The 24,780-nt window shown below is 33.8% G+C and overlaps 1 protein-coding gene across 5 annotated transcripts in view; it reads right to left on the bottom strand.

Annotated features, from left to right (window-relative positions):
- LOC139687435 (serine/threonine-protein phosphatase 4 regulatory subunit 4-like) overlaps positions 1-24,780 on the bottom strand; it is a 58,268-nt gene that overhangs the window by 30,934 nt on the left and 2,554 nt on the right. For all 5 annotated transcript variants that reach the window (XM_071584575.1, XM_071584576.1, XM_071584579.1 and 2 more), the window contains exons 4-12: positions 22,414-22,487; positions 20,663-20,769; positions 18,613-18,842; positions 18,240-18,362; positions 18,002-18,108; positions 13,963-14,166; positions 9,246-9,404; positions 4,164-4,346; positions 2,463-2,562 (exon numbers count right to left, since the gene is read on the bottom strand). In XM_071584575.1, the coding sequence (XP_071440676.1) occupies positions 2,463-2,562; positions 4,164-4,346; positions 9,246-9,404; positions 13,963-14,166; positions 18,002-18,108; positions 18,240-18,362; positions 18,613-18,842; positions 20,663-20,769; positions 22,414-22,487 (1,287 nt within the window). The remainder of the gene's footprint in view (positions 1-2,462; positions 2,563-4,163; positions 4,347-9,245; positions 9,405-13,962; positions 14,167-18,001; positions 18,109-18,239; positions 18,363-18,612; positions 18,843-20,662; positions 20,770-22,413; positions 22,488-24,780) is intronic.

The raw sequence follows: 24,780 nt of genomic DNA, 5'->3' as shown, positions 1-24,780 counted from the left end.
ACTGAACACTTTCCGTGGACATTGGATAGAGATAAATTCAATGATTATTTTTTAATGCCAACCCCTCTCATGGTAGGAGTCCAGGGTGAACTAATGTGAAAGCAAAAATCCAGTGGTTTTGCTACAGAAATAATTGCAATATACTCCAAATATAATAACTTCAAAATAAAGTTCTTGAGTTAGTCGTCAATTTCCAAAATATAAATGAAATTCTACCATTCAAACTAACATCTTCTGCAGTCAACAAACTACAACAATTGAAAATAATGGAAACACTCAAAAAGGTTGCTTTATTGCAATGTTCTCTGTAGTTATTAAATGAGTTTTTCAAGATTCATTTTCCAAAAAACTCAAGGATACTAAGCAATTTAGTGAAAATTACTGAGAGCAGACTGCAGCCTCATGAATTTAGCTGCAGTAGCACTGCATGAGGGAAGCGAGGGTATGTAACGTGTTACTTATGATTCATTTATGAGGAAATCCAGAAAAAAGATTGTTGAAGTTATAATTGGAGGGAAAGTTTTCGTACAATATAAATTTTCTGAGCCAGCATAAATGAGCGAGTCTTCTATTAAATATCTCAGTTACCATCACAGGAAGTTTTAAAGTTAGTAGCAAACAACAAAACCCAAGTAAGCCAGTTCAGCATTAATATTTTTTAAGAATGTTGCAAATATTTCATTAAAGAAACTAGCACAAACAGCTATAGACTGATACCATGAGAGGGACTGAGGTTCCAAAAAGTGTCCATGTTACCTTCACTTAGTGTATGAGAAAAGGGTCTGGAGCCCTCATGATTTAATTCCCAAACAGTAGTTCTATTTGAATTCAAGGGTTTGAGGCTCTACTTTGTGAAAATTCATGATCACTGAATAAATGATCTTAGTACTTTTTCAACTTAATGAAGTCTATTATATTACTACTGGTTTCAACGCATAGGCATCATCATCATTTTGTGAGAAAAAATTCTAAGTTTATTTATTCAGTGAGTAGAACTGTATAACTAGGAGCTTTGGAGAATATATTTGAATGCTAAGTAGAGGTATAAAGAGTCCCTCATGGTATTTCCCAATAAATTTCACTGGCACAAAAGTTTTCAAGTCAGAATGAATGAAGATTGTAATTAATTTCTCATAAATATGGATAAGTATTACAAAGTGAGGTCTGGAACTCTGTTTTAAGTACAGGGTGCACCTTCCTTTTTTCAAACGCAAAACGTTTTAAAAAAGAAAGTTATGTTGCCGCACCCTGTACTATACATAACCTGTTGAAAATGTATCAGACTTTGATTTTTCCCATACCCAGTAGTGATACTAGGGTGGCACCACTGTGCACAGTGGAAGGAGACAGATTAATGTGCATACTTGAATTTTTTCTCTGCCTTCGAGTGAGCAAGTGGCTTGAGAGTAATGGAAAAGCAATGAGCACATATGACAGCACCTCACTTGGTAGCCAGCAGGAACCGATTAGCTCACTCAAAGGCAGAGAAAAATTTCAAGCATGAACATTAAGCTGTCTACGACAGTGCATGTTGGTGCTGCCCCAGCATCACTACTGTGCACTGGAAAAATCAAGGTCGGATACACATAGCAGTTGCAGGTTTAACTTTGTGGAATTCCTTCATCATGAGGGTAAAATGAAACTTAACACTTCCACAATAAAGAGTTAACATTTCACGACCATGGTTTTGATGATGCTGATGATGATGCGCAGCATCGAAACCATGGTCGTGAAATATTTAATCTTTATTGTGGAAGAGTTAAGTTGCTTTTTACCCTCATAAGGTCGGATACGTTTTTGCCAAGCCATGTGCATGAATTTTAAATAGTTTCAGGAAATTAATGACAATAAAATGTTTCCAGAGGGAACTTTCCCCAATATCATAAGGTTATTTGCCATATGATACTGCCAAAAGTCAATGATTGGTATGCAAATAAAAAATAAAAATGACCAAATGATTACAGTTTTCCACCAGGTGTTGATTGGCATTGATAACATGTAATAAATCAATATCTAATGGAAAAGAGTTATCATTTTGTCATTATTATATTCAAATTCCATCATATCACACCTGAAGTAATGGAATTTGTTGAGTAAAATGATTTGCCACTATATAAGTTTCTAATTCAAATACTTCAATAATTTTTGAGGAATTCTTTACCTCTAAATTAGATTATAGCAATTTTTATTGATTAATTTTACCTTACCCTAGGAAGCAAAAACCTAAATATTGGGAAGTTTGGACATTATTCAAATTAATTATACCTACGGTACCACGTAGTTTGTTTACTTATGTCCCCTGCTTCACACCACTAGGTGGCTTGTAGGTTAGAAACAGCTAGATGACTAATTATGGAGAAAAAGGTTTTACTCCATTATCATAATTTACTATTATAGAAGCTACACATTGAGATACTGAAATGGGGAAATTCATGGATATGAAATTCAAAATGATGATTTACCTGTTTTGATTTTATTCAACAGATGGTCCTTTTGTTTAACATTGTAACGGAGAAAAATCAGCAATGTGTGGGCAGCAGCAACTCGGCATGGTAAAGGCCTCTGAAGGAAGAAAGATGTTAATCAGTGAATATGTAACGACAACATTACCACAAAAACACATCATTTATCAGCATTTATAATATTGTAGTAGCAGTATGGTCTCCAGCCACAAAGTGATTCAACACCAGCTACAGCCAATGTGTGAACTGAAACACTTGTTTTTACCACCATTAGATTTTCTTTTAAATACATACATCCTATGTATTGGAGCTGAATCATCAGCAGAAGTCAGTGTATAAAACAAAATAAAGTAACATATTATACAATTAGATACTATTAATATTGAAATAAACATATCAAGGCATTATATATTGAAATCTCTGAGATGGTAAAAAATTGAACTAGTAAAAATTCAAAAATATATTAATTTAACACAAATGGATTCACCTGTTAAGAGATTCAGGGGCAGTACACATGTTACAATAGTTTTTTTAGCCTCAAAATTATTGTATTCTGCTTAGTGTACCTCCTGGTGCTCAACTGGTGAAACAGGTCATGTTAGATCAATGAACGTGTTGGTGGATTTTTACAGTTTCAGTCTTTTCATCAACCTAACCATACACTTTCAACATGCTGTTAAGTACTTTTTCTATTTAAAATGTTAGTGTAATCCTAACCAATGAAAAATGCAAATATTTCATTAGAACTTCCTCATCTTTGCAATCATTCTTGGATCACAATCATTACAGTGTCATAACTCACATGACTAATGTGGAGTGAAGCCAAATGTGAAAGCTAGTCATTCACTAAGTGGTCAGTGACACCATCAGTACCTCAACTACTTTATTATAATTACTCAGCTCTAGGCTTCTAATTCACAATATAACAAATATTGGTAAAAATAATCTTTTGCTGGGAGAAAGTTTTGCCATTCCCTAAGCAGAGAAAATCAGCTTCATGGATTAATATTTTCCACACACTTATTCCTAGGGAGACACAAATTGATATAAAATATACCCAACTCGAAAAGTTTATGTACTTCACAAATTCAATGCACACACTTTAAAATTATAAATAGAGAGTATCCCAAAATGAAGGATCCTCAAGATCTGCCCCACTTAGACTATTTTAAAGTTTAAATTCTTCAAGGATCCTACAAAAAATTATGCTCTTTGCTGAGGCCATAGGGCTCATTTAGTTTTGGCTGAGCAGATTAGCCTTCATATTTTAATTGGAGGACAGCGCCACTTAGAGAGGAGTGGTAGAGAAAGTGAAAAGGACGGCAGCTATTAGGAAGACTTTAATCAGTTATGGACTGTATGATCTCCTGACCACATGCATTAGTGATGAAACAAATGGCAGTGCCATTGATGGAATTTTCCAAATTTAATTTCTGTACTTCCCAACACCAAGCCTCCATACTCTTTCAATATTTTTGTAAAGAGACATTAAAGCTATTAATCCTAAAATATTAATAAAATGAAACATCATATGTAATTTACAAATACTCAGTTTACTACATGTCAAACTAGACATAGTTCTCAAGAGTCCTTGCTACCAGATAGTCCATTACCCAGGTAATAATTAGTGCAAGAAATATTATAGCTAAAAAAATATATATTTTTTAAATTATGCTCCATGGTGATCAAGCATTAACTCACAGCTTTGTGGATTCTCAGAAAGAGTATCGGCACCAGATGTGACTGAATGTAGTCAATAGGAAGGCAATGCGGCGCACATTCCAATTGGGAGAGGAAAGAGGCATGCAATCTCCAATTTGTGGTAGCTGCTATTGTTTCCTCACTCTTGAGCATTGCACGTCCAATTTCAACCACAGTTGTACCCTACAGGAAAGTACAAAAAGCAAGTAATTTTTCTATAAGTATCAATTAGTTATACACCAAGAATAATTAAAAATGACAACATAGTTCTTCATGCACAGTTTGAAATAATAAGAAAATTTACCTATAAGTTGATGCCAACATTTTTATCCAAGAGCTGGTTCAGATAAAAAATACAGAACTGTGCAAAATTATGTCTTTTGTACAGTATTATAGAAATAAAAAATAATTGTGAATATTCCATGCATATCTCCTTCAATCATTTCATGTTACCACGCCATTTTGGATTTTGACTGTAAATTGCACATTCCATTGCAGCTTACAGTAAAACCTCTTAATTGTGAAGATTAAGGGTTCAAATGAATAGGACTTTTAAGTTTCTCAATGTGAAACTTCATTTCTTGAAAGAAAAATCTAAGTTTTCTGTATTCCTGTACTTGGATATATATATATATATTATGATGCTACTTTGTTACTCATTCGGCTACAAAATTTGAAGACCAAAAGTTGACAATTGATCACTGTTTCAGAGAAAAATGCTTCAATCAATAAAGCGATATTCAAAATTTTTTGAAAATAAAGGGATCAAGAATGGGCATAAGAGTTTCTTACTGATCATTTAAGAGATTTAAAAAATTTAAGCTCATTTTTTACGAACAAATATTTCAAAAAGGCATTTTTTTAACCTCTGTCCTTTCCCTAACAAAACTGAAATGGTTCAGGGAAATCAGCCTGCTTCCTGAAATGGTGTTGGATCAATTTTTATAAGCACTCTCATTCAGTTTCTCCTACTGAGCCAATATTATGTTAGAGATAACATATTTCCTTTGGATATTGTAACTAGATCTTACCCCTTGATGACACATGAAAAAAACAGTAAAAATTAAAAAATGGTTACTTGTCTCTTCAGGTAATAACAAACCTATTTTACAACCACTGCCATTTCCCATATATTGCCATATGTTATAAGGAGCCAAGTGTTTTTCAGTGATGTCGTAAATATTTTTATAAGACAATAATGAACTGAAGATAAACAATATGATCAAAATAGAGGATCATTATAAAAGTAAAAATAATACTGTGGCAATGCATTCATTTGAAAAAATAACTAGAGAGTAAAAGAAAGTTTTCTCTGGAATAACAATAATAGTCAATATTAAGAAACTGCGGGAGATGCTGCAACAGTAAATTTAAATGGAGTCATCTGCTAAATATGCATTACAATGCAACAATTTCAGGTTTAAAAATCATTTGCCTTGACCAGGATTCGAACCCAGATCCCTCGATGTCCAGCTGAATGCTTTAGCCACTTAAGCTACTGAAGCGTCCTCTTACAATACAAGATTTTGGGGGCATTCAAGGAACAAGATGTGACGAAATACCATACATACAATATCACAGACATTCGTAGTCGTGCGCGATGCACCACAGTCCACAATGTAACAATATCAAAATCTCAAGAGTACAAGAGGGTAGCTTAACTGGCTAAAGCACTCGGCTGGACGTCGAGGGATTCAGGTTTGAATCCAGGTTAAGGAGAATGATTTTTGCATTTTGAAATTGTTACATTGTAATAATAGATAAGATTGGGTGCATCAATATTTTGGAAATCACAAAACAATATCATGATCCTGAAATTCATTGTTAATTTTTTAAACAATCTAAGATTGAAAGTTTGAAAAAAAGCTGTAACTGTTGCTAGGCCCTGACAATTACCCAAGCTTCTACCCATATGAAAAGGAAATAAAATGACTTTTACCTCACTACCACATTTGTATTCTAGAAAAGCTTTCACGAAGGGAAAATTTATATCAAGTGGCAATGTATTAATACATTAAACTTTTGATTATCCATGCCAATGGATGATTGATTGATGTCTATTGGTTCCTAAAAGACATGATTGAGACACGCATGAAACACGTCACATTGCTTGAAAATATTCCAGACACAGACACTAATACAACTGGAGTTTGAATACAAATGATAGTCACCATTAAAAATGAAAACAGCAAATAGGAGCAGTAACAGTGTACATACAGGAATAAAATTATTTGTCAATGTAAGAGAGAGACATGGATTCATTCACAGTATACAACTGATGTTCGCACAGGAACTGATGAAGTTTAGATTTAAATGACAACACATTTTCTATCTCCCTTAGTTTTCCAGGTAATGCTTTGAGGAATATGGCATCAGCATAACAAGGGTTCTAAGCAAACATAACAGAGTTGCGAGTAGTTATCCAAAAGTCATTACACCCTCTTGTGCTGTGCTTATGTACATCAGCATTATCAAATTGAAGATGGTTTTGTTTTGCTGTACAATAATAATAGCATGGAAAATATACATCCTGGGAATAGTTAAAATTTAAAATTTACTAAATTAAGGTCTACAACTATATGCCTTTTGAACTATACCTAGGGTTCTCATTGCCCATTTTTGCAGCCTAAAAAGGTGCATGGAATGATATGAGTGCCCCCACACGACAAATCCATATTTCAGTTGACTATGAATTAATGCATGATAAGCCGAGAGAGCCATACCATCATCAACTAGGTTCACATGTTTTTTTAAACAATCCGAAATTGTTTAAAAAACATGCAATTGTGATTACGAAACATACGAACTCTTCTTTTTCACTTCTTGTAATTTATGAGTTTTTTTTAGCAATGGAAGGTACAATTTAATTCCGTTTTTCCATTATTTATATAAGAGTAGTATTATAATTTTACAAGAACACAGAAATATCATCAAGTAAATAGAAGAACATATTACCTTAAAGCTAAACCAATCAGGTATTCAGGAAACAACAAAAGATTGATGAAGGACAAATAATGAAAAGAGGTCGCTGATATGGATTCATATTCGTCACATGATACTGATTAAAATAATAATATGTGAATAATCAATCACACATTTGTTGCACAGTTAAATTATAGATCTACATGCTTTAGAGGAATAAATGAATTTCTTATGTCTTCCGAATGCAAGGGAAACAATAATAGGAAAGAATGGATAATAGAAAAATATTTAAATCAAAACGAGTACAATTGATAACTTTCAATTCCCTGATCAAAATGAAAAATTTCTAACAGAGCTGACGTATTTCAAACTCATATATTTTTTAAAAGTATATCAAAGTTTTTAAGCATTAAGTATCTTAATAATTGTAATTTAATAAAAGTTTTGGGGTACTGGTAAGAAAGAATAGCAAAGATAGTCCATACATGGATAAGAATTTCTTGTACTTAGGTATTATTCATCCAACAAGACATTTCTTGATTAAGCTAATCATATTATGTTAATATAGGTTCTTTTCAGTTCAATCTTTATGATTGAACACAATGAATTCTCTATGATTATTTCTCATATATGCACCATATTTCCCGGCCCATTAGATGCACTTTTTATACTTAAAAATGCACCTTAAAATCAGCCTGAATCTTAAGAGGGTATGGAAAACTTGATACACATTGGGCTAACAAGAATGTTGCCCCTCTGCTAATATGAGTTCTGTTCAAAACGAATCACAAATTTTTAATTTTTGGGGCAAAATTTTAATGTTTGTATATTTGACATTTTTCGTGGCGTTCTGTTGGTACTTGTCTCTCACTTATGCCAAAAAGTTTGGCAATTTTGAATGTTCGGTTAATTGTTGAAAGCTGTTTTTCATGGACATTTTGGTTTGTCTTTGATTTTTCGAGGCATTCAACCTTTATTATTATGAGAGTTTTGAAAAGGCATAGAAAATGGTTGTTTTTAATTAAAATTTTGATAATATCAAAATAATAACAAAAACTAAGCATCGCAAAAATATTTAAAATGATAATAACTCCATGGTATGTTCAATGAGAAAATTATCATGCATTGTTTCATTTAAACTTGTATTTATGTATTATGCTTCAAAAAAAAGGAAACATAGCAGCTGAAATGCACTTAGGTTCAGTGATGTAGAATTTATAGTATTTTAATATGAATAAACATTGATATGTGCAGCTACTAATTTTTCAATGCAACATTTCAATTTTCTCCATACCAAGCGGTATCATAAAAAATAATTGCATCTTTTCTGTTAGATCTAAGTATTTTTCATAATTTCTGACCAGAAAAAATCAGGGTGCATCTTATACACTGGAGCGTCTTCTGGGCAGGGCAATATGGTACTATCTCTTTGTAAAGCACGTGAACAAATGCTAAAAATTTTCATGAAATGGCAATTTACTTTAAATAAGTTAAACACATTTCACATAACACACTTAGTCACTAAACTCTTTGAGTTTCAGTTTGAAAATCATATTTTCAGGCTATTACATAACTGCATTCTGATCATTAAGAAGATAAAACTTATAAATTTCTTAGAAACAGCATTAAATATGCTTTTAAATTAATTATAAGAGTAATCAATTAACGAAGAACCATTTTTTTATCCTTAATCTTTGCTGTTCATCACACAGTTACATAAATACCTTAAATGAATCAAATGCTAACAAAGTCACTTGTCTTGCAATAGCTAACATTTCCGATGTAATTTTGTTAGAATAAAACTTCACAGAAGTTTGATCCTGGAAAACTGAACTAACTATACAAACTTGCAGTAAAAGTTAGATGTCACATCACGAGTTGTTATTCCATTAGAGAATTTCAGTCAAGTTATCACCAACTAACCCATGTCACTATATCACAAAATTACCAATGCTTAACCAATGTACTCAATGTGTGTTATCTTCACTAATAAATACCTTAGCTTAATCTTTGTACTCAGTTTATTAATGTTATCTCTTGGTGTCAATATTATTGGCCAAATTAAATTCTTACATGATATCCCCATAAATAGACATTGACATAATGTGTATTTAATCATAATTTTTAACTCAATAACTCTTTTATTCCATAAATAATTACCATGGAGTCGGGTCCAATATTTTTAAATTTTGTCATCAACAGTAGAATTGTCGTAAGATTAGGAACAATGGCAGAAAGTACTTCTTGAGTCTCATCACAGAGGAGATGAACCAACTCATTCTTCAACATACGATTGGATGGTCCGAGGAGGCGTGCCACCTACATTAAAGATACATTTTTTTAATAGCAGAGACAAGAATATACATTTATATTTTGTTCACTACAACTAATATTGCAAGTTGGAAAGATCATACTCTCCAACTCTCATGGTAACTCATTTACATTATTTAAGTTTCCAAAGAAATCACAGTAATCTAGAAGGCTGAAGAAGTTGGAATATTTGGAATTCTTGTCAACATTTTTTATCCAGCAAATGAACCACAAATGACTTGTAATGGGCAAATTATGGCTTTGCTCTTGAGAATTTTATAGGAATATACCAAGATAAAGACATTCGGATGATTATTTTCTATAAAAAAATATCCAATAAATAAGTATTTCTATGAAACACAATTTAAATACAATGTCACCCACTTCTTATTTGGATGTTTAAGTCATCCAACTTTCATTTTTTAAACTTTTTACATATATATAATTTCAGCAAAAGCACTGGACTGCATAAACCACCTGTCTTCAATTTACAGGTTTTATTTTAATCTAATAATTATAGAAGGCAAAAAGTGTAAAAGTCATTTGCCTTGACCAGAATTGTAATGCTCATTACTCCATTAAATGTTACTATTATTAAAGTACCTCCCACAGTTACTTTGAATTTGCAATAATTTTCTGGAAATATACACATCCTAAGAGAACCGTTCAAGGATTAGGAATGGTCAGTCAAATTGATACATCTACGACAGAGACTCCATTACATCTGACATCCTTGGCAATAGAACAAACACCTTTTTTTAAGTTTAATACTGTATTGCTTCACTGACAATGGTTTCAACAACTCCTGTCATTTTCAAGAGGTCAGTATTTTGTATATTATCATTGATCTTTTGTCTAATCAGTTAACTTGTATCATTTGATGCAAATGACCTTAGCTGTTGGTTCCCTACCCTGATAACCACTAATACTTATATCATTTGATACTTAATTCCTGCTTAATCAAATGAGGTAGAAAAACGCCATATGTCTCCAATCTACTCCTATTTTTGCAATAAATTTCTTTTTTCTACCCAATTGCCTGTATAAAAAACCTTTTAAAATTTATGAAACAAGCAAATATATTCTGATTGTATTCCATGTTCTTCTCCTTTAGTGACCTCATTACTGCTATGGCATCACACATGCCTCTCCCCTTTCTTAAACCCAAACTTATCATCCTTTAAGTAATCATTTTCTTTCCCCTATATTCTCTAATTTATGATCCTGAGAACCACCTTAGCTGAGTGTGAAATGAAACTCATTGTTCCACAGTTCTCACATTCAGCTGCCTTTCTCTTTTCTTGGAATATGAACTGACACTGATCTGATGAAATCTCCCCGCAGCATTCCGCTCACATGAAGTAGTTTCATGGGACTGCTATCTACCCATATTGCCTTATTTTATTTCAATTCCCTTAATGACTCTTCTACCTAGCCATCAAAGATACCTGGACCTGAACTATCTTCAGTATGTCATATTCTCTTTCTATGCCTAAGCTTGTTGGCCGAATGTCTTTATCACTTAGATAACCGATATATTCCTTCCATCTCTCTTGAATCTTTCCAGGCTCAATTAGTTATTTTCTTGATGTCTTTTTAGTATTTTACACTGGTTGCCCCTTCTTACTTCTTGAGCGATCTTTCACCTTTCTGTACAAAATTCCCATATCACACTTTCTTTGTAAAATCCCCATACCCTCCTAATGTGTCCTCCACCACTTCTTTATCCCTATTAGTTAACCCCTTGGTGTAATATTCAACTCTGTAGTTTCTTCTCCCTAATGCTGTGTTTACATTCATTAGTTACATTCTTTTACGTACATTATATTCAAACATACTTTCTTCCATTTCCTTCTCTTGTCTATATCTCTGATTATCCATGGCTTCCATTTCCTTTTCCAATACAATTCGCATAGTTTCCTTGGTGTCTTTCAATATCCCTTTTTTGATATGTTCCCATTTATCATATATTGTACCCAGCTCCCTTTCCTCTATCATGATTTACTCCAGTCTGCAGATACTCCTTTCACATGGCTCTTGTTAATGCTTCTACATTCAATTTCTTCAACTTTTATCCCTGTTTTATCCTTTTATATCTAACATTACATTTCATTAGTACTAAATTATGATTTAAATCCCCTCCACTCCTGGGAAACTGTGTGAAATAATTAGACTGTTCCTAAGTCTGTGCCTAACCATAATATAAACATATGTCTGATATCTTTCTGGATCCCTGGGCATTTTCCATGTATATCTAGGTCTAATGTGGTGTTTAAACTACGAGGGTCATCCGGAAAGTAGTACCCGTTCGTGCCGTATGAAGTGCTGACGACGCGAGTAGCCGCTGGACGAGGTCAGATAGCTTCAGTGGCTTGTCTGCCTTCTCTGAGCCAAGTTGCGTGACGCTAGCATTGCCTGTGTTGTTTCTGTGATTGTTTACAATGTTTAAAAAAATTGAGAACGCCGCCAGTTGTGAAGTGAGGGCAGTGATTAAATTCCTCAATGCAAGAAACGTTCGCCCATGTGATATTCATCGCCAATTAAAGGAGGTGTATGGAGACAATGTAATGGACGAGTCGTCTGTTCGGCGGTGGTGTCGCAACTTCAACATGGGGAGGGGGAACACACACGACGATGAGCGTTCGGGGAGACCGTCTGTCATTACAGACCAACTGGTGAGCTCAGTTGACGAATTCGTGAGGAACGATCGGCGCGTCACAATTGATGACATCTGTGAGCATTTTCCCAATGTTTCTCGAACAATTGTTCATGAAATTGTTAAACACCATCTGCATTATGCAAAAATTTGTGCAAGATGGGTCCCTCGCGTATCTCAATGAGCTGGCGGCGAAGGACTATGCAGCAGGAATACAGAAACTTGTCACACGTTATGACAAATGCCTTAATTTGCTTGGAGATTATGTTGAGAAGTAGTTTAAAGTATCCTCTTTCAAATAAAATTTTTTATGTTTGTTAATATTTACTTTTTTGTCTTTATTTCACGAACGGGTACTACTTTCCGGATGACCCTCGTAATTGCTTCTTATGGTTAAACCTAGACTCCAGCAGAACTGCATTGCTTTCTCCCTATGGTCAATCCTTGTTCCTAAATCATAGTCCCATAACCCAATAACATCCCTTCCCATGCCTATCACCACCTTCCAATCCATTATCAGATGTTCCCCTCCAGGAACAACTATGATTATATCCTCTGTTAGCATACCCAATACCCAAGTAATACCAGCTTCTTCCTCCCTATGATTTCCTGGTGGCATGTAAACCTGAACAATGACTAAGTTCGTTGGTTCCTCTTTCACTTCTACTAATAATATACTCTCAGTTGCTTGTTTTATGTTTACCAAGCTTCTTCCCACTTTTTTGTATAATATTATTGCCACCCCTCACTGGATCTCTTCCACTCCACTATATATTACTCTATAACTATCTCTCCAATAATCCCTGCTTTCCTTTCATCTCGACTTGCATAGCTCTAATCAATCTATATTTTCTCTCACTAGCTTAACTTCATATTCTCTAATATTCCTCTCCTCAATATTGTCTGAAAACTTCAAGCTCCTATCCTAAGTAATTCGGCCTTTTCTGAATCTTATGAGCTGGTCCAGTTGGTCTGGCTTTTCAAGGATTTTGAGATGATGACCATGATCCACCATGCCAAGGCCATCTTCCATGGAGAGGAGTAATGAGATTAACATATTAGGGATAACAGTTTATAAATCACCGTTGAAAACACATTCACGACAGCCAATTCTTATTACTGATTAAATTTACAATCTAGTTTCCTGAAATGTTATTTCTCCCTCCATACATAGCCCCACAATATTAAGCATTATCACATACCAATCCTTTTTAAAAGTTAAATTCATACTTTAATTTTACTTACAACTGAATGGTGAAGATTATCTGTGACATTATCAGAGGTTTCATTCTGAAATTCCTCAAAATATAATAAATTAAATAAGTTAATGTTTCATGAAACATTAGTGGTATTTATAAACATACTGCATTGATTATATTTCCTGGATGAGGTATTGAACAATACTTCAGAAATATTTTAAGGAGTTAATGAGTAATAATGGATGTGTTTGCACCTATGATGCTATGTATAATAAGTGCTTTTTCAAAATCTTTCATGACACTGTTAGATACAGACTCATTTTTTTGTCTTCGCACTTGAAAACTCATTAAATATTTTGGAGTCATGAAATGTTTCTGATTTTAGTTTGCTTGCCTATGGGCTGATTATGATCACTGGTGTTTACCTACGTGGAATGCAAATGTTGCCATTGCTGCAACCACTTTTCTTCCCTCATACTTATTTGTTACAAAACACTATAAATGGTTACGTGGCAGACGCACTGTTCACATCCTTTGCCCTTGGATGTGGACAAATAGTCTTCCATTCAGGATTTTGAAAATGTTCTGGCCAACCTGCCAGGATAATAGTTTTATTCCTTAAAATCTGGACATTCACAGTTTCCTTGTGCACATAGTACCTCTAATCATCTAATACTTACAAACTAGAATTTTAAACATAACAATAACAAACCTCATGAACACCACAAGCAACAGTTCTCCTGACATGAACATGTGGATCACAAACTAAGTCACAGAATGTTGGATACAACCGTGTATGGAAGTCATCATGTGAGGAAGCAAACAGAAACATGGCAGGAATATTGTAAGCACAATGCCGTCTAATTTCAACATACATATCTGCATTCTCCTGTAATACTGGCACCACATCTGGCATCTGAAATACATTATTAAAGCATGTGTAAATTAAGAGAAGTAATTCAAAAAAAACAATGAGTTTAACCCACTAAATTTGCAATTCTGATGTTTGTGTGTTCTCTATTGTCACAAATGTGCAAAGTAAGGAAATGCTTTCCGCCTTTCCTTACTGTTAAACCTTATTCTTACAAAATTCATGGGACCAATAAGTTTGACTTTGAAATATCTATTTTGAAATAGACTAACTTCAAAATATTTTTATGATTTTATCATTCTTTTTTAGAGAATCAATTAAAATGGCATCTTCCTTGAATTGTTTTTTCCCCAACATCATAAGTCTTGCAACAATTATCTTTCACACGTATCAAGCTATCCCAAACACTGAGATTGACTGCTAACATTATCATAAAAATGTATGATGAATTAGGATTGACATTTTTCAATAAATACCCACAGAACTGCCATACTAACGTGAAAGTCATAGGTATAAGGCTAATAAGAGAGTATAAACTTTTTATCAGAACTACAGCAAGTGATTTTTTTCCGGAATGAGGTCTGATTATATTGAGACTCCAATGTATTTAAAAAATTATATGATTTTCCACACAAAAAAGCAAATCATTTATATGTACTTGGAAAGCCCTACCAAGAAGTAAGAAAATATTATCAGTTCATATTAAAATTTTAATTGTTAATAAGTTCATAAGAAGAAAACCTCTTCCCCAATGCCATGTCTTAATTCTCAGTCATAAATTCGATGTTTGCATGTACATCACTGAATTTTACAATCAGCTGGAATTCCAGCTAGCTGGAAGTTTTATTGAAATGATATTAATTTTTTCGACTTAGTTTCTAATGTGATATGCCTTCAACCTTCATAACACCCTACTGCTTTAATTAATGAGTCCTTAATTTGTATAAGGTTTTAATAATATTTTCTGGAATATCCAAAATATGCTCTTTTCTTGTTCTAGTGAGAGGGAATGGGTCATATCTTCCTTTAGCAAACACAATAGAAAGGTAGATGTTTCATTGGATAAAATTCATTTAAGTGCTCTTCTTTCTCTCCACCTTAAACAGGGATTACATTCTAATAAAGAAATTAATGCTATGATTTGTGAATACATCTGTAAGTCTTTGGTAGATTTTCTGGCTCTAAGAGTGGGAACTGGCAGTGTAAACAGTTTACATTATTCACTCTTACTTCTCTTAGCACTCAAAACTACTACCTCCTGCAATCTCTAACACAGAATGTCACCAAATCTACCTCTATCTAATTTTCCTCAGACAACCTAGGGTAAATAGAATAATAACCTCTCACTTTGGTCTGCCTAATCCACTCACTGATCGAAAAAGGCATGGAGAGAATTGAGTTCTTGCGCCCATTTATCGGCCTTACATTCAGCTGGAAGACTGACGCCATGATGGTAAGGGTAAACAAACATTCATAATAGGTCTAGCAATTTAAGGTTGAGATAATTTCCTTTAGTAAAACATATGATAAAATTTCAAGTTCACAGATAAAACAAAAGAACATAATAGGTATTCTGGGCATTAAGAGCTCTTTGTGGTTAACAGAGAACTTGATTGTAATGCCATGAGGAAATACTTTGAAATAAATGAAATATTGCAAGTCATGGCACCATTATGTCTTTGAATGTCAATGTACACACAGTGGAACCTCATAATACCAGCATAATCTGTTCTGCGATCTTTCTCGTAAAGCAAAATACTAGTAAGCATACTAAAACATAGTAAAACAACTTTCTGCACATAAATTAATAGAAAACCTGATAATGGGTTCCATGCCGAAAAAAAATAAATCATGTACAAGGTTTATTCAAAGAGAATTATGAATACATTATTTAGGATCATGGATCACGTTTGCCTTTCTTCTATCCCAAAATGAAGCAACTGGGAATGTAAATTCGATTGGTAAAAGCAAAAAATAACCGAAACAAATTGATAATTATTTATGATACCTACCTAATTCCTTTTTACTAGACAGCTGTCTTAGAAGCATTTGTTTTTGCCGACAATTCAAAATTTGGTAAAAATGGGACTCAGAATGATAGCTAAAAAAATTTATGACATGCATCAGCAATAACTTTTTATGGCGATGCCTTGTATGCATGGTACGATGCAAAAGTTTCCCATGACCTCCACATCACATTAAGCCAGCTGTTTTGGACACAACACTAGTTGAAGGCTCGTGGAGTTTCTGAATGGTAAGCAAGTAGAGGCTTGATTTTCAAATTGCCTCTCCCATTTGAGTAAAATAGCAGCATGAGATAGCTTTTTATTGCCTTGTGGTTGGGCAATTCATTCTCTTCTACTGTTATGTTTACATATTAAGATTCGCTTCAGCATCTTCTTCCTGAAGAGAACCATCTCGTCTCAGTTAAAAAGATGTTGTAGCAGATCACCCTAAGAATCTAGGAGCTATTTGAAGCCACCGATGAAGTTCTCTGCTGCCTCTGACTCAGAGCTCGCTTCACCATGCCATGGATGATGGTTCTTCTTGTTAACTTCTCAAATCATGCATTTTGTCATTAAATTTATTCTCGTTAATTGTGTCACACTGCAATTGATTTTTGTTTATGCATATGAGAAGCAACATTTCAACATCATTGAGAATACGAAATCATGCACAGATACTCTTGTCACTCTATTTGAAGCATCTATCTGCTTAGTCCTGTCTGCGTTCTTGAAGAAAAGGCCAATCATTGATATCGACTGATTGTTGATGTACACACTAAATCAGCCACACACGCCTTGTTCCCGATATTATTATTGTATTGTCCCGGTTATTTTTTTATTTTTCTTCTCTTAGGGCTTTTTTCTTATGGATTTTTCATTGGGGTCAATTTTAAAACAATGCGCAAAATATCATTAAACTTAGCGCAAAAAAATCAATAAATATATGTTAGAACACAAATAAGTGATCACTAGAGATGCTAAGATGCTAGCAGAACGAGTGCTGGAGGAAACTGCAGCAGTAGGTGCAGAATGAATCCAGGAATTCACCTCTCCTCATCATTCACTCTGCGAAAAGATGCTCCTTAAGCAAGACGTTTTCGGAACCAATATTTTTGCTCATTAAACGAATTACTTGCTGCGCGAGATGCTCATTAAGCAAGGTTCTGCTGTGCTTCAATTTATATCAACTATGCTTTTACAAGAGAATTGCCCCTAGTAATAGATTTCTAGATCATTGAGTTGTCTACAGCAAAGGCCTTGCCAACTACCAGCGTATCAACATCCAAATACCCTTTCGTTCCTCCTTCCTACTTTGTATGAACCACTGGGGACCTCTGGTTTCTCATAAGTATAGAGAAAAGCCAGATGAAAAAAAGATAAACGAATTATGAAGAGGCCAAGTAAAAAAGTACATACCCATGTGTACAGTATTTCCCCATAAAATAATTGAATTCAAAACCTTAGGTATTAGAAGAATAATTATTGATGACGAAGTCACTCGCTGGCATGGACTTTACAACATAATAATATAAACTGGGACAAAGTAAAGTAAATTGAGAACTTACTATAGAGCAATTAAAACATTGATTCCCTCAAGAGCTGGGAGAAAAGCTCAATTTTTATAAGAGCTAATTACATTTCCATACATGTAAAAAAAACTTGTCTTCCCAACAACACAGTTCATATACCACTGTTAGATTGCAAGAAACATTTTCATAGAAAATTACACTTAAATGCTCTACTTAATTTTATTCTTTAAATGGATTTCAGAAAAGTCAATATCATTGGGACAACATCACTCTCACTCATAAAAAGTTCAATTAATGTTTACCTTTATCACATAACAGCATGAGCTGAAATATTATACAACTTACAGGTTTAAGGTGAATGTTTTCATTCTGACTAAGATGAGAAACTCCAAGCAATGCTAACTGTTGGAAGAAATCGATGAACCATTCTTTTTCCTCCACAGTTAAATAAGCTATAAAAAAATTATATCATTGATAAAAAACATTAAATGGTACATGATAACTGCCTTATCACTTTTAAACATTTGTACACCAATTCCATGAATTCAATAAATCTCATTAGAATTACAAAATTATCACTAACCTGAAAGACCTAAACATAATTTGCCCAACTGATAAGAAATAGTAGCAAGGACTGCATCTTCAATGTGTAAAGCATTCTCACATATTTTTTTCACCAAAGGAATGATTGTCTGCTTACATGTTTCTGTGAATTGAAATAATTAATTCTAGAATGTACATTCTAAGACGGTGAATCAGTCACCTCATATTATTTGGTAATACTATTGAAGCGAAAGGTAGTGTGCTAATTAAGAAGGAAGTTTGCAATTTTTAAGATGAAACTATCTACATTGAATGACATAAGGTACTACTTGAAAAATAAAAAGAGTTAAAAAAATTACAATTCATCAGTAGTTATAGAAAATTACCAAATTTTTTCCACAAGCATGACAAACCTTCATCGACTATTCCCAGTAGGTCTACTACAGAATGGACAGCAGCTAGTCGGACCATAACTTCCTCATCATTTGCAAGCTCAACAAGAGGGGGTAAGAGAGTGGAAGGTGCAAGCTCAGGACCAAGTCCTCTAGCAACCCAACCAAGCTGACTGCAAAGGCATGAGCGAACTTCTGGACTCACATCTTGGAAAAGGGACTGAACTACTGGCAAAAGTTCCTTTTTGATCCTAAAAAAATGGAGAGAGAAATCCTCAAACAATGATGCAATGAACTTATTTTTTTTTAATTGTTTGATACACCTTAAACTTATGATCTTACTGAGCTTATAAAATACAAACCTTAAAAGGGGTCACATTTAAGGTATCAATCTTTGATGAAATACTCGTTTTATTGGAATAAAGAAAAATTAAGTCCCACCCTTGGTGCCAGAGCACAGCAGATTGCTGGGAGAAACTCAAAAAAGGAATGCAGGGATAACTGAGCAGTAGTACATTTTTAACGGCTGTGGTAGAGGGTAGAATGATGGTAGAAGAGGTAGGAGGAAAGGAACAGGCATGTTGGATGGAATTAAGAATGGTGGGGGATCAGGATGGTGCAGTGGCCAACGTACTGGCTTCCCACCCACAGGGGTTTGAATCCCAGAGGATGCAGATATTTTTCAGTGGTATCCCGATCCCTCCTTGAGTTGCTTTGTGGAGGGTACTTTGAGTGAGTACACCATCCGTCAGATGGGACATTAAAACTGTGGAGTACTTGGCACCTTTTGCTAAGTGTAGGCTAGTGCTGATGCCGGGTTACTCTCCACCCTTCCTCCTTTCCCATCCATTCCTAATGGTGCAAATGACCTTAGCTGTCAGTCACTTCTCCTAAAACTGCTATGAAGGATGACAGGAGGTAAGGGAAGCTGAATAATGGCTAATTTTTTGCAAGTTTTAGTGTCATTTATTTAGTGTTGTGTAAGGTGGGGCTAAGAAATGCAGCAAATAAAAGGTACTGGATCCATCCAAACCTATCTTAACTTGCAAACTACTCTTGATAATAATAATACAGATTTGTTAATTCTTGATAAATGTGAGATAACTGACTGCATTTCTTTGTTTTATTTGTTTGTGGAAACAGAAAAAACTTGAAATGAGATGTGTGCGTACATGTTAGGTTCTGACTGCTTGTACCCTAGCATCACAATTTTGGCCTGCAGATTTGTTCACAATTGAAGTTAATGTCTTCACAGTTGTTCTGTACAACTAAGGATTTACCATCTGAGATTTGTTTTATGGAGAGGAGCATTAAGTAGAGCATTCACATTTGTCTAAGGGTGAGTAAGATGATAGGTAACTAAGTAGATAAGCAAGATTTAATGTTATAACATTTCTGTGTACATCTAAGTGACACAATCATTTTAACTGATTGAACACTTCTTCATGCTTATGATATTCATTTTGGTAAATTATTACCTTTTTAAAATCAAGACACAATCATCCATAAATAACATGATAAAATTTTCAAGGGACATGGGAACCATACTATTGAGAGACATTTATGGCCACTCCTACTAAAAAAGGTAGAATGTGACAGGAAAAAAAGAGGAGTGACTTTGGCAAGTAATAAAATCCCACTACAACCTTTGCAAGCTAAAATCTAAAGAATAGAACTGGAGAAGAAGAAGAAGATTTGGGTTACAGACTAGAGGCACCAAAATATTGCAAAAACTCATAATATTGTTAATGAAGGTTATTGAAAGCAGTAGTGAGGGATAGATGACCTTATTTGTACTTCACGTTAGGGCTATAGATTCTTGAACAGACATTAGTTTGTGGACAAGAATGAAAATACCAATTATAATTCCTGAGGAGTTTGAGTGCAACATCTTAATTATCAATATGATATTAATCAAGCTCTGAAATTTTTTTAATGAAGACCCTTGGGTTCACTTTGGTCTTCACATTAAAAACAGTTCAAACGTAAAAGAGCTACAGAATAAAATGTTACTAGCAACCGCACTATTTTATTATGAAAGAGGTTTCACAGTTTAGAACATAAAACTTACAAGTAAGATTCAAATTTTGTAGCCATCTTTCCTATTAGCTTGCAACATGCCAACCTAGCAGATACTGGTTGGCTAAGCTGGCCCTTAGCGACTGCGATATGCAAAATCTGTAAAGAAGAAAAAATGGACATTTATCAATGACTTACAATTCATATGAATTCAGCCTCACTAGAGGTACATATGATACGCAAGATCTCCATCAAAGTTTTATAACCTTGTATCAGGCAGCATATGTATTTCATGTGATAGATTTTAAATACATAGGGTTCCCTCTCATGCGGTCACTACAGTACAACTCTATGGGTCAGATGACCCAAATGACTAAATCAAAAAAGTGCTAAATAATCATTTTGGAGGTCTCAGTGTCTTCAATACCCAAATAACAAGTAATTCCTTATGTATCCCAGAGAATATTTTCATTTAATAGGGCATTCCACATCCCCAGATTAGTTTATGCTTTAACATACTTTGTTCACCGGCAATAATAATTGACCGCAGCATCAGAGATGACAGAAGTACCTTTGGTCTTGTCATTGTGATATTTGGTACATGGTGTAATATACCGTTGTGTACTAGAATTACACTATATAAATATGGGAATAATACTACGCTCAAATACAACAATTTCAGAGGGTAAAAATCCTTCTTGAGGGATCCGGGTTCGTATCCCAGTCAAGGCGAATGACTTTTACACCCTGAAATTGTTACATTGCAATGCACACTTAGCAGATGACTCCGCTAAAAGTTACTGTTGCAGCATCTACCGCAGTTTCTTGGAATACTGTTCACTGTGTTTTGATAGGGAATTTCTCATAATTGTAAATTGTCGACAGTGGATCACCTCTTAGGAGGATCATATAGGAACTACAAAGTATGAACATGAGTTTCCTGGAAAATTAAACTAATTTTCTACAAAACTAGTGTTGCACTGTTTCCCTAAAATGGCGCACCTCAGAGAGAATACAAATTCAGGCCAAGGCAGTAACAATTTAGTTGCATTAAATGTTTATCATATTGATTGAATGATGGAAAATTTGAAAATTAATCTCAAACACAAACAAAAAATTGATTAAATAAAGCAATTCAACTAGAGCAATATTAGCTAAATGAATCTAGCATTGATAAGTAGAAAATTCTGTTTACAAAAGTCAGAATACATCTATTCCCCAATTTCCAAAAATAACTTATGCTTGTGTATTTAATTTTTGCAAGGAGTTAATGACATATAATTGGAAATATTCTTAGATGAACCGAAATATGAAGTGATAAACATACTATGTTAGATGTACGTGACCTACATATTTTTAAATGAAAAAAATATTTACCCGAGCTTTCCCTGACTTTAGACATAAATAAGAGGAACTTTCACTGACGAAAGTTATTTCCAACAGTTATATTTTTAACAATATTCCCTATTTTAGGTCTTAGGAATTAAAAAAATCATGAATCATTTCCGGTATAATTCATATTTTTAAGTATTCATAATCACAAGAGCCTCATACTTATGATTAAACATTAAAAGGGTATTGTTATTAACATATGGAAAATATACAGGCTATGTAAATGGAACTGTTATTAGATTGGTTTCCTACGGATTTAAGATAGTACAAGAACTATTTCAGTAGAAATAGCATACTTGAATACAGATTAATAAAATGGCTGATGCTTTGTTTATCAAGAAAACAGCCTGAAAAAAGTGGAAGAATCTCAATTAAAATTAAGTCATATCAGGAGGAGAAAACTATCATTACCTCTTTCCTCACAATTTCTGCAGGAAGAAGGTCGATGGAGTCCAACAAGGTTTCCAACCATGCATTGGCAACAACTAAGGAGAGAATAAATAAATAACCTAATGAGAAAAGACAACATTGTAGGTAACATATATTTAATGAAAATCCTGTCTTGTACTGCCCTCTCTTGCTTAATTTGCACAAGAATGAAAAATAAATTTAATCTGGCTGGTTTAACAAGTTCATGCACTTACTTGCCATGGCAATATCAGGTTCAAGGAAAACTTAGCACACAGTTAAAACAACTGTTTTTAAAAATCAGTCATCATAAAGCTTGTCAAAACATCCCACCCTATTACACACAAATATTTATACCTAATCAAAAACATACACCTACACAGAGACAAAATTATGAATAACGATCAGGAATCATCAACAGCCCCTTATTTCACTTGGTTTCATAGTTTAAAAAGTATACAGGCAGTGCACTAAAATAGAAAACACATATCTCCCACTTCCCTTCCCCCTATTCTAAGAAACTGGTCTTCCAATACTCCCAGTTCGTTACTGTTGTCTCCCTTGCTGTCAAACTCACACTCCCGTTGATGGTCAACCAGTTGACCAAAATATTTGTATAGAGTTCCACAAAAAATCAATATTAGCTATAAGAGTGGCACTATACCCCTTCCCTTCACATTTTTAATGTTACAGGAATACATTTTTAGAATGAATTTTATTACTTCTGAAGCCTAACCAACTCTTTTTCACTGGTGTATAAATTTACCTTGTCAAACAATAAAATGTGGCCAAATCTTTAACCTTTTGTCTAGTTCATTCATGTACAATTAGGACCTTGTTGGCTATTTGTTCGAAAAATATGTTTTCAATTTTTGTTGCATAAATGTATGGTTATCAAAATTTTAAAATTTTCTTAGACCATTCAGATTCACCATTTTCTGAATATCTCAAATTGATAGAAACGTAAATTTTCCACCCCGAGCCAACACTTTGGCCTTTTTTGGTGATGATAGGTTTTGCACACTGAACTATGCTGTTTTCACTCGGGATAAAAATGGTACAGCTAATTTTTTTCTTCAGCAATAACCTTCAGAAGAAACTTTCCATCTTCCTGTAATATTAACTTTAACTGTGAACAAATCTGCCAGGAAAAATCTTGATGCTAGGGTATGAACAGTCAGAACCTAACATGTACGCACACATCTCGTGTCAAATTTTTCTGTAACCTAAGTTCGGGTTGTACCCAATAAAATTTTCAATATTTCTGATGATGTTCTTAATGTTATTCAAATATCTTCTCTCATGATGACAGCAGTGGTGTTAATATTTACTTCTGTACGTACGAGCAGTGACTGGAGCTGCAGGTCTACCTTCCTTTGAAATTGTTGTGGTAGTTATCAGCCGCTCTTTTAAACATCACAAGCCTTTATCTAACTGTGGGAAGAACGGGCTCTCCACAAGTCTTTTCTAGCAATGCATTGACCTCGGCTCTAAATTTTTTCAGGGAAAAGTAAAATTTCAGTGAAGAATACTGCTTGTGTTCCCTCTATCACTGCCAAAGGAAAACTGAGCATAAGCTAGAGTCAAATCAATGACATCGGCACCAAATATTAAGTACACCTTAACCCAAAAATATGAAATTCATTAAATTTTTGCACAATAAATTATGCACTTAAAATTATGAAAACATTTTAATGAAAAGTTAAACAATAGTTTAATAATGTACAGAAATAAACAGCTTCAATAATGCATACTATCATGAATATATTTTCAAACCATTATATCATAACAGTTGCTGAAACTTTTGATATTGCTGGTAGTAATTACACACCATGAGTGGGATGAAATAAATTTTCTCACAGCACTGGATGTTGGTACACACACAGAAATCTTCATCCAAATATGTATCTTTCAAAAAAATTTTCCCACGACAAATTATGTGAATATATAATTTATTATCATACTTTCTGAATTCTACTTAATATATTGTCAATAAAAAAGTAAGAAAAACTAAAAATATGGAATAGCTACCTACAGCAATTTCAAAATGTTCACATCAATAACAAAACAAAAGTAAATGTTAACTTGTGAAGTAGCTAAATGTCTTGTTCCACATATTCACTTTCATTATATTTGATAATTTCTAGTCAATAGATGATTTAATCAAAAAATAATAATTAGTGATATATTTTAAATTGTAAAGTTAACACATTCAAATCAATGAGTTGGATACTATTTGTTTCATAGTTTTTTTATTCAAAGTTGTCATCCTATAGACAAGGCCCTAAAAGGAACATGAAACATTTGAATTACCTTGTTTTTTAAAAATAGAATATAACATGGTGCTGATATACCAGCACAGGACAAATG

The sequence above is a fragment of the Hetaerina americana genome, unplaced genomic scaffold, assembly GCF_022747635.1.
Source record: "Hetaerina americana unplaced genomic scaffold, ioHetAmer1.1.p SCAF_2, whole genome shotgun sequence".
NCBI classification, from domain to species: Eukaryota; Metazoa; Arthropoda; class Insecta; order Odonata; family Calopterygidae; genus Hetaerina; species Hetaerina americana.
The sequence above is the reverse complement of the archived record's forward strand: the minus strand, read 5'-3'. Positions and strand labels throughout refer to the sequence as shown.